Below are 11398 nucleotides of genomic sequence, written 5' to 3'. Positions count from 1 at the left end.
TGGCAATAATGCCAAAGGCCTTGTATGATTCGATTCTATGTCACTGCCTGCCAACTGTTAGTATGAAGAGATGTATGAAATGCAAAAAGCTTGAAATGATAAATATAAATGCGTTTTTGTGAAATAAGCTTATTGAAAATTAGCATAGTAGTTGTAAAGAGGGTGGGCTACTTTTTTTAATTTTTCATTTTTATTTTGCGTGCCTTTGTGAATATATTTGTTTCAGCAGTAGTGCTATTATTCAGACAAGTGTTTCTTTTCTTTATAAAACTTTGTTTTTCCGAAATATTGAAGTTTCTGCTTGTAATCGGGCAAAATTTTAGGTCATGAAGTGTCTAAAGCCATGTATTGTTTGATTATGTTTTATTATTTATTGAATGTTTCTATTCTGCAAAATAGCACTTCTCTCTATGAAATGGTTGGCATTCAAGCTTTGAAATAAGCAAAGGCTGCACAGTTCATTTACAATACAGCAACACTTAATGATATTTTTTGGACAAATTTGAGTTTCAACAAGAAACTTGGGTTTTGAAATGGCGATGTAAACTGGTGTGCCTGCAAAATATGTGCTAATTGCAACATATTGTGTACAATGGCCTATTGCAACTAGCATTTTCACTTGAATAAGGCCATCACAGGTTTGTAAAGTATTGTTACATGATCTTCATATCATTGCATAGTGCTCCTCCATGCAGTAAGTCGATAATTGTGTTACAGATGTTAATTATGCCTGTTTGAGAACCGTTAAGTTGCGGCCAAGTAAATAGTTTTATACTGTGAACTTCCGCCACAAGGTTTTTGCATGTTTTCTGGTTATTTGTCTATCTGTATGAAGTTTTAGTTAAAAAATATTAGTGTCCATCAGTTAAATCGTGTTTTGTGTGCTTTTTCTCCAATGCAAGTGATTTGTAATCGCATTTCAGCATCAAGGTTCCATTTCTAAATTTGCTTTTATTTTTTGTCACGTTATCCGTTGTTTGCAATTTTAATTGTGTATTATACTTGTATGAATATAATGTTTTACTCATGTCTTCCGTTGTATTTTATAATTACGTTTTTCAGTGGCAACTAGCCTGTGGTGTGCTATATACATTTCACTTTCTGACAACACCTTACCGTTAGTATTCCAGTGTAAACATCAGAATGGTAGTAGGTACAGTATAATCGCCATCATGTTCAATGTCAAACATAGATTTTTTACTTAATAGTACCAACTTAACGTTAAATGCCACCATTTAGTTTGAACACAATAAGATAAACTGTAGGAAAGTTTCAAGAGAATCAAAATTAGTCTGCCACATACATTTTTAGAGCCGAGTGTCAAAAGAAACCCCTATGAACTACCAGCTAAAATGACTCTAAGTTATGATGTGGGTATGTTTGTCTTCGAAAAGTCTGCATAACTTTATCTCAGAGGTGATTCTTCACCACTCAAGCCCTGGCTACCAATCTTGTCTTTGTGCATTTTTGCCTTGCCTAAATTTGGAAACTGTTTACCAAGACCAAGCATCATTAAAATTTTGCCCGGAGTTTTTGTAATGATAGTATAATGAACTAATGACATTCAGTATTGAACCAGATTTGTATAATTGCAAGTCCAACATTGTAACAAACTGCTGAACCTTCGTTCCTGGATTAACTAGTTATAATTTTTGGTTTCAAAGATGTCATGTCTATACTACTGTAATTTGTTTTGTCAACAAAGCAAATTCTTCCTACCAGTATTGGCGGAACTGCAACAGAATTTACGCAGAGTCGCATATAGTACTTTAGAACAAACTTACGTCATCAGAAAACTGGTACCCTATTGTCATATAGGGGTGAAAGTAAACGCTGATTTTTAAACCAGGGCTTATTTTCTCACAGAGGAGTATAGGCCTACTTATGCGAATTCCAAGCTATTCTTATACATGCAGTATTTATGTTACAGCAACTTTGTTGTATTTACAATACAACAACAACATCTACTGCACTTAGCAGGTTAAAATGGATGTTGGAATTGCGTCGAACCAAGCCTGTGGTGCAGACATGCTAGAGTACAAAACAAAGATTGTGTCAGACACGGCGAAAAGAACAATTTTTAACATACTTGGCTAGGGATGTGCATTTTATAATATCGAATCCCTAATAACCCAAATTAAAATCCAAAATTATTGGGTGTTGGTATTAGGAACTAATATTACTCTGATTAGGTGGTCGGACGATTCAGCTCTTGGACGATTCAGCTCATGGACGATTCAACCCATGGACATTTCAACACATGGAGGTTTCAACCCAGGACTATTCAACCCATGGACGGTTCAAGCCACGCATGGTTCAACACGACGGACGATTCAACCCGCGAATTAACTGACCAACACAGTATTCTTGTGGCAGTGTGGACTTGTAGCCGGTGGTATAGGTGTATTATATTGTTATATTGCGGCCTAGGTCGTAACTTTTCTGTGAAGGGTACCCATAAGGAAAATTTCCCTTTAAGAACAGTCTCTTTGTTTACGATTATTTAGTGGACTTCTTGATCTTTTCTGTTGTGCTCGTATCAATTTAGTTTTAAATATTTTTTGTAGTAATTGTTGTTTTGAATATGGATGTTTCGTAATAAAGCGACTGCAGATCATATTGACCTGATATTGTTACGCTTTATTATTTCGTAAAATTATGATGGTGGCTGAACCGTATTAACCCAGTATATAGTAAAATAAAATTCGTAAAAACACGATTAGACTACCTTAGCTATCTTAATTGCAGTAGCAGTCTTATAGCTTGCAGTGTTTTTGTGATCCTTACGTTATAAACAACTCTCGTTTTGCATTTACTGCTACAAACATTATCTGCTAGTTTCTATAGTTATTTTCTGGCAATTTTTTCCTACTTTAAACCAGTTTCGTTAAAAAGTTTTACCGAAGTTACATAGTTGATCATAGTAAAACATAACTTAGTTTGTACAAACTAACCACAGCGAAATAAGCAGAATTATAGCCCACAGAATTCCTCTCTCTGCTGTAGGAAAAGTTATTCGTTTATTTTCAAAATAATAATTAATAAATTGACTGGAGACAGGCGACTCATTCTGTTCTAAAAATGTTTGATCTTCTGCTTCAAACTTTTTTGCGAGTAGTCTTCATTCTCATCAACAAACAGTTGTTTCTAAGGTTTGACTGTAGGCTGTATTTATTTTTTGCTAAGCAGGCCAACTCATTACAACACGATTCATAAACTTGTTTTCATTTCAATACAAGATGAGTATTGGTATAGCGGTAAAAGCGGCATCCGCGCCTGATACGGAACTGCGTAGATGTTTTTGTAAACAGATTGAATCGTCCGTGGGTTGAATCGACCTAGAACCCTCTGATTACAATCAGTGCCCACAGAAGTTTTGATTTACCCCGTATAATCTTTTCGATCGCGAATTCACTGAACGCGACGGTTACTACTCTGCACAAATGCCTAAAATTAATGAAAAATCAAAAGTATTTTACCTTGACAGCGGAACACTTCAAGTTTTTCACTTTTTTAATCTTTAGCTCCACTGGCATAGAAGAATACAAAGAAAAACAATCATTCTAAAGTCAATTTTGTATCATGGATCCCCACAGAGATTTCGCTTGCTCAACTTAATTATGCAAATGAGGGAGGGAACTATTTAAGTTGAACAAACGTAAAATCAAAAATCGTCAAAAATCCCTGTGTGAATTCAATCATTAAATGGTTTATTTGGATAGATTCACTCATATCATAGTGTAAATTTCTTGAAAACAGCCCAAATTAACTGTTCTAGGCCAAAAAAATTAAAAAACTGACAGCAAAAATTTCATAAAACAACCTGGCATTGTCTTTCAAACCAGATATTTGTAAAAATCAAGTGTAATTGTTATTGGTCTACAACTATTCGAAAAAAATTAATCTAGAGTAGTAAATTATTCTACTTTGCTCATCCCTATACTTGGCCAAGTTGCATAACACTGGGCAAAACACCAATAGCCAGAAATTCCATTGTATTAACCAGAAATTAGCTCAAAACCACAGATTTTCAATTTAGTTTTTCACTGGGGTCACTAATTACTGTCAGTACTGCACATTTTATCATTAGGCCTACAAAGTCGTATGAAATTAAATTATAAGAAAATTAATCAATCAAAAGCAGTAATCAACTACGTGCATTGATAGATAATCACATATTTATGTTACGTTTTTATAAATATAGTCTTTGATATTCTAACTTGAAATCAAGTAATTTTTTCTGAATGGAATGAAGTCAAATGGTCATTTGCTTATTTTGTCTTGTGTAAAGTAGATTACCATTTATCAAAGCTGTTTCAAATATAGTCTGGTTGATACTTTCTCTCAAAGTATGCATTATTATGAAAATACCACTCTTTATCTAAAACTCTTACATTTTTTCGGTCGCATTATTACTTGAATTATTTCAGACAATTGACTTTTAAAGTCGGTGAAAATGTATCAAAGCAATAACTTAGTCGTTACATGGCAATGAATACTAATTGCGACCATTTGTATTACCGCATAGTTTTCTTTGAAACGCCCTGTAAAATGATTTTATCCGTCAATCATGCTCCATTTGACATACGTTTCAGTAAGGTACTTAAGTGCTTTCATAATTAAGTGAGCACGAGACTAAAATAATTAGGAACAGTAGTAACATTGTCAGGTATTGTTTTCCAGCTTTACTCAATGCTGTTATGATCTTTAATCCAATATTAAAGTGTTACATAACTATTCACTGACAGAATCTAATCCCACTGCATAATGAGTGTCATCATTAATGACATTATAAATTTTGAAGTCATACCCAAGTACTCAAGATTAAATACATTATTAACCGCCTATTGAGCGACACATTATGGTCATAGAGCTTAAGTCGGGCAACAGTAAATATCTGTTTATCTTGAGGTCAGTAGTCTGCAGCATTGTTGGCAAGATAGTCTTGGCGACCAAGATTATTAATTTGTTTGGAACGTATGGCTTCAAGCTTTGGACATTCAGTAATCCGATGGCCAAGTCCACCACAATAGGTGCAGCCGCGTTCCCCGCCAAGTTCCAAATAACTCCCTTCTGATGGTCCAATTTCTTCTAACATTGGTGGTACATTTTGTCCAGCTTCAATCAACAATGCTTTTAAATCAAGCAATACTGATTGATCACAGGATTTATTGATGAAAGTAGTGGCAATGCCTGTACGCCCCGATCTTCCGGTACGTCCAATGCGATGAACATAATTTTCTATGTCATCGGGCATATCATAGTTAACAACATGCTTAATATCTTCAAAATCTAAACCTTTTGACGCAATATCAGTTGCAACTAAAACATCTTTTTTCTTGTGCTGGAAGAGGTCGACCGCCCGACTTCTCTCTTCTTGATCTTTACCACCATGTATTGCAACAGCCTCCACACCTTTAAGCAATAAATACTCATGTATATCATCAACATCTTTTTTCTTTTGTGCAAATATGAGAACAGGGGGAGGCGTTTTTTGCAAACATCCTAAGAGATGAACAACTTTTGCTTCATCTTTAACATACTCAACTTCTTGTTTAACATCTAAACTGGCGGCTCCAGCCCGGCCAACATTCACTGTAATAGGACACACAAGAGCAGATCTGGCAAAGTTTTGAATCTTCTTAGGCATGGTCGCACTAAACAGCAGTGTTTGCCTCTGGCCTTTAAAATAAGAAAATATTGTTCGAACATCCTCTTCAAAGCCTAAGTCAATCATTCTGTCTGCTTCATCCAAGCATAAATATCGGCAAACAGCTAAATTAAACATTTTTTTATCCAACATATCCATCAATCGACCAGGGGTGGCAACCATTATATGACAACCTTTTCGAATAGTACTGAGGGTTTCTTTGGCTGGAACACCACCCATACATAAAACAATTCTTAGTGGGGGTAGACCACCAGCTTCCAAATGTTTGCCATAATAAGTCATAACTTGATGTGTTTGTCGTGCAAGCTCTCTTGATGGACAAACAATCAAACCATACGGACCTTCATTTTGTTCAAAAGGCAGCTTTGTTTCCTGTTCTATACAAAACATAAGTAGCGGAAGTGTGAAGACAAGGGTTTTTCCGCTACCTGTAAAGGCAATGCCAATCATATCACGTCCAGAAAGCACAACTGGTAGCCCTTGTGTTTGAATAGGAGTGGGATTTTTTATACCTTTCTTCTTTAAACCCATGACCAAGGAGCGAGGAAATTTCATGTCTCGAAATGATCGAATTGGAGGAGGTATATCAGTGCCTTCAACATCGATTCTAAGATGAAATCGTATTTTGTCATTTACTTGCTGAGATCGTTCACGAATACACTTTGGTGGTTGCCATCCAGTCTTTAATGCTTTTTCATAAGCAATGCCCTGAGCTAAATCTTGTACAGATTTTAAAGCTCTCATTTCCTTGACTGATTCAAGAATTTTTAATTCCTCTTTCAACTGAATATCCTTTGCAGTCTCTTTTACAACTTCAGCTTGTTTTTTGAGTGTGCTATGTTGATCTAACAAACTTATTTTGGAATTTACAACAGGCGAGTCAGATGGAGAATCAACAGCATTAGGTACAGGCGTAGCTGATCTACTTCGATTTTCACATTCATCCTGAGAAGAAACTACACCTTTCTTTTGCAAAAGTTTTTGAATAGTTGTTAGTTTCTCCTTTCGGCGATGTTTTAAAGGTACATAAGCAACATAATCTTTATCATCATCTTCGTCCAAGTCAGACTCCGGAGACTCTTCTCTTACGAAACTTCGTTTGGACATGATAAAGAAAATTTGAAAATAATAATATTGGAAAAGTGCTAAAAGTAAAAAATTTAAACTTTTGGGCAATAACAAAGTAAACTATTTATTGTAATTAGAGGCAAGCGCTTACAAAATAATTATTTGAATTCACTTTGAAACTAACTTGGGGGAAAAGGTACTGAATTATTTTGACTAAATCAAACATTCTAAAACAGACTGTTTCATTAAAAATAGGTCACACAGCCGACACAGGTTGTAGCCCATTATTAGAAATAGGTGGACTACCAGTCGGTTAGGAGAATGGGTACAAACAAAAAGTTGAGTTTAGATCATTAGGGTTTAATTGAAGTTAGAGTTAGTTTGCAATGAAGATTTTGGTTAGGTTTAGGTCATTATGTTGTATGAATATACAGTAGGCTAACTCTAACATTTAAGTTGATGTTGTTTAAACCGCGTTAACTAAATTTTAAAATAAAAAAGCAGGATATAGTTTGGCACTCTGAAGGTTAACTTTATATTTTTCCACACGAGCTTTCGCAAGCATAAGGCCGTGGCCATTTCACAGTACACCTGAAGAAGCAAGCTTATGCTTGCGAAAGCTCGTGTAGAAAAATATAAAATTAACCTTCAGAGTGCCAAACTATATCAGGACTGTTTTTTATTTTATTCTAACATTTAAGTTGGGATAAAACAAAAAACTAGGCTATTAAAATTACTGAATTAGCTTCAAAGCTACGATTTTTTCCAGTGCAATAGTAACATCCATTTTAATACTGTAAAAGTGAACAAAACCGAACGAACGCAAAACGAAAATATGCTCATGCACAAACAAAAATAAATAATGAACAAGAACAAAGCCCTGGCGGCTTAAAATGTAGAAGAAGTTAAGAAGGCGAAGACCTACATTCTACAATAATCACAGATTTGTAGCGGAGATGGCTCTCTCTTGCTGCTGGCTCGTTACAACCAAAGAGATGCGGCCAACTCACACCTCAAAGGCTGTACGCAGCCGTGCATTTATTAATTAATATTTTTTGAAAGAAACTCCTTACTTGTGGTACCAATAGACCCTTTCCAAGTTGCTGTCTAGGTCTACTGGGGCAAGATTTTTTCGATCGCCTATACATAACAATTGAAGTTGTCGACTCACTTTGATTTTTTTTAGATTGCAAACGTTTTAGGCATCGGATTGTAAAGATTTCGCCAAGGTGGTGAGTAGCATATAAATTTTTTTAAATGATAAAGAAAAAATTTTGAAAGTATGTTGCTTAGCTCTTATTTTACAACGGTTTGAAACCTACACACTGAACTTGTTCGATATGCTGTCTAGATACATGGTCAGCGAAAAATGCATGCATATAAGAGTTTGTGTGTTATCAGCAGTGTGTTATATCATAGGCTGATTTTGTTTTGTATTTCAAGCAAAGTTTAAAATAATCAACTAGGCTATAAACCAAATTAATACAATTCAAACGCGCCGCAAACAGGCTAACACCACGCAAACTCTTACGCACTTCACGTCGCATGCTAAGCTGACCATGTAAGGTGACTTTACATCGATTAAGTCCAGTGTGTTGGATTCAAACTGCTGTAAAATAAGAACTTGGCAACATAATTTCCAAATTTTTTTAATCACGTAAAGGAATTCATATGCTACTCACCACCCTGCCACCTGAGCGAAATCTTTACAATCCGATACCCAGATCGCTTGTAATTAAAAAAAGAATCAAAGTAGGTCCGCAATTTCCATCAATTGTTAAGTATAGGACTATATAGGCTAGGCCTTGCATGGCGACTGAAAAAATCTTGCAGTCCAAAAAAATAGCGACGTAAAGGGTCTCCTTTACTCTTGCGCAGACTCCTTGCTCTTGCGTTTACTCTCTTACACTTTCCTATATCAGGATCGAGCATTGGGGAAATTGATTATGTCATAATTCTTTTTCTATTGCCTCATAACTCCTTCCAAATCAGGACGTTAAGTCGGTGTGCAAAGTATAAAACACCTCCAATTTAGACCTGAGTCAAGTGCGCTAGCTATACAAAAGTAAATTAGGCAAACAAAAGCTGGCAAACAAAATATTTTAAAATGGGCGAACTTTTGTTTGAATAAAGCGAAGAAAGCAAAATAGAAAAAAGGATCCATAATTAGAAAATGTTGTAAAACAATTATTCAATCTCAAACGAAGACTAATAAACACCAATAACCATGTAAAAATACAACAAAATGCCCTTTTTTGGATATTTTAATATTCGTGTTTGCTGACCCTTTCCGAATACTTGCACATCACCAAATCTTGTCAGTTTACACTTAAATATCAGTAGGATGGCTGTACGAAAACAAAACTGCCAATGCCGATGAGGGTTAAGGGTCATATCAAACGACGACCACCAACGACCAAGTGAAAATACGAATATGGTCACTGATAATTTCCAAAGACTTGTGCACCAAATAACCTCAACGTTTTTGTCACCTTAACCTTAAATATCAATAAGATGACTTTACGAAAACAAAACTATCAATTTCGATGGAGGGTGCTAGTATCGGCAGATAATAATTGCAATGTTAGGCGCGTCTATAATTTCCTTATCTGTGCGTTATAAGATGTGTCGCATAATTGTTTTCATGGAATATGTGTTTCAACTACCTTAATGACAAAAATACCATAACTTTGAAAATCAGTTTGTAGTGGATGTTTAATTGGTTGAAATGTCCATCATTCTTCATCTAATGCAGTATTTTATATAGTCTGCTTAGCTTTCAAATATATTTTCTAACAAAAGGTTGGCGGAAAGAATTATATTTTGGACCGAAGTTATTAAGCCTATTTTCTGCCTTTTCAACAACTTCTTTGAAATAATAAAGTTAACAATACGTAAATATTTTGCTACATAGTCAAAAGTTGCATTCAATTTTCTAATCCAATTTCTCCTTCTGCCAAAGTAATCCCAAAGGATCAACCAAAAATATCTTTTGGTGGGAACATGAGCAAACTCAAACAGATAAAGAAGAAAATTATATCAGTGTTAACTTGCAATTTTAGTTTATTCAGTTATTGTCATGAATTACTTAACAGTAAATCCCAATTATGTTGAATTTTGTTAAACGCCCCAATAATAACGTTATAATTTAAAAATAAATACAAACGTAACTCACACTATTACTTTGCACTTCATACTCAGAAATTGTTAACCTGGTCTTGCGACAAAATATTAACCTTATGGTGTACACAGGCACAAGGTATAAAATAACAACTTCTTGCGGAAATATATTAACATTTACTTTTAAGCTTTATTATACCTACAGGCTTTCAATCATTCTTACTTTTTTGTGCAAGTTTTTATTAACAATTTTCCAATTTTCATTTAAAATTGCAGTTGACAGAAACTTAAAGTATAGCAAAAATATTTCTTCCGCGACAAAATACATGGAAATAATAATTTAAGAAATAGTTCTCTTTTATATCGCAAAAACTACCATAACCCCGAGGAAATACCTCCCATTGATTCTCGCTTTTTTGTTTATTTCACCGCCAACACATCTGTTTTCTTTTAAAGTCAAAAAGCAGGACACCGAAAGATGAATCCGTCCATCCATACTAGCCATAATTAAATTTGATGGATTTATAGTATCCAATCAATGACGAATTTTACTAAGCTAAATAATGAATAAAGAACATATGCGGCTACTGACGGAGCGATTCCTAATTTTGCATTGAGAATTTACAAGTTTTAAAGTCTATTGTCGTTACTGAGAATTGTTTTTTCAAAATGAAATGTTTATCTCATCTGTATGAAATTTAAATTATGAAGGGTAAATCTACATTCTTACCTGAGATACGGGATTAGATCTTTTATGCAAACTAAGTTCAGGCGTGATACCTTTGCTTGGAATTCTTTTAGAAAATTTTATTGAAAATTTTGTTAGTAAAAAAATATTTGTGTGTTGTTACTTTTTGTTTTGAGGCTTGGAAGCTCATCCAATTTAAAACTTATTCCATACCAAATTCAACATCATCATGTTGAAATTGGTTATGTGCACAAGTATTCGGAAATGGTTAGCGGTCACGAATATTACAATGTCCACAAAAGGGCATTTTTCGTATTTTCACTTGGTCGTTGGTGTTTGTCGTTTAATTTGACCCTCACTCCCATTGAAATTGGTAGTTTTGTGTTAGTAAAGTAATCTTATTGATATTTAAAGGTAAACCGGCAAGCCCTGGTTGTGTACAAGTGTTTTTCAATGGTCAATGTACATGAATGTTAGGATGTTCAAAACACGGCATTTTTGGTAATTTTTCATGGTCGTTGGTGTTTATTGGGTTTCGTGTAAGATTGAATGATACAACATTTTCTAACTTTGGATATTTTGTTGTTTGTGTTTTGCTTTTTTTGGGTGGTTAAAAAATGTTTGCTCTTTTTAAAATGTTTTGTTTGCTCACTTTACTGTTGCATAGCCTAGGTAGTGAACGGTGTTCGCCAGACACTGTTAGCTATCTTGACACGGGTCCAATTTAGAGTTGTAACAACAAGCAGGCAGGTTACAAGCAGGTTACAAGCAGGTTACAAGCAGGTTACAAGCAGGTTACAAGCAGGTTAGGTTATTTAGGTTACCTGACATTTTCCAGGGATGTGTGAAAA

The 11398-nt window shown here is 34.8% G+C and overlaps 1 protein-coding gene across 1 annotated transcript; it reads right to left on the bottom strand.

The window, feature by feature from the left end:
- Positions 1-3473: 3473 nt before the first annotated feature.
- Positions 3474-7265, bottom strand: LOC143445841 (putative ATP-dependent RNA helicase DDX41). The gene has a single exon (XM_076945182.1). The coding sequence runs from the start codon at positions 6776-6778 to the stop codon at positions 4913-4915; it is 1866 nt and encodes a 621-aa protein (XP_076801297.1). The 5' UTR covers positions 6779-7265; the 3' UTR covers positions 3474-4912.
- Positions 7266-11398: the final 4133 nt, after the last annotated feature.

Source organism: Clavelina lepadiformis, chromosome 2, assembly GCF_947623445.1.
Source record: "Clavelina lepadiformis chromosome 2, kaClaLepa1.1, whole genome shotgun sequence".
NCBI lineage: Eukaryota > Metazoa > Chordata > Ascidiacea > Aplousobranchia > Clavelinidae > Clavelina > Clavelina lepadiformis.
Note: the sequence above shows the minus strand (reverse complement) of the source record. Positions and strands in the feature narration are given on the sequence as shown.

Excerpts from the sequence above, each read along its gene's own strand:
- LOC143445841 (XM_076945182.1), bottom strand. The coding sequence starts at position 6,778 with ATGTCCAAACGAAGTTTCGTAAGAGAAGAGTCTCCGGAGTCTGACTTG.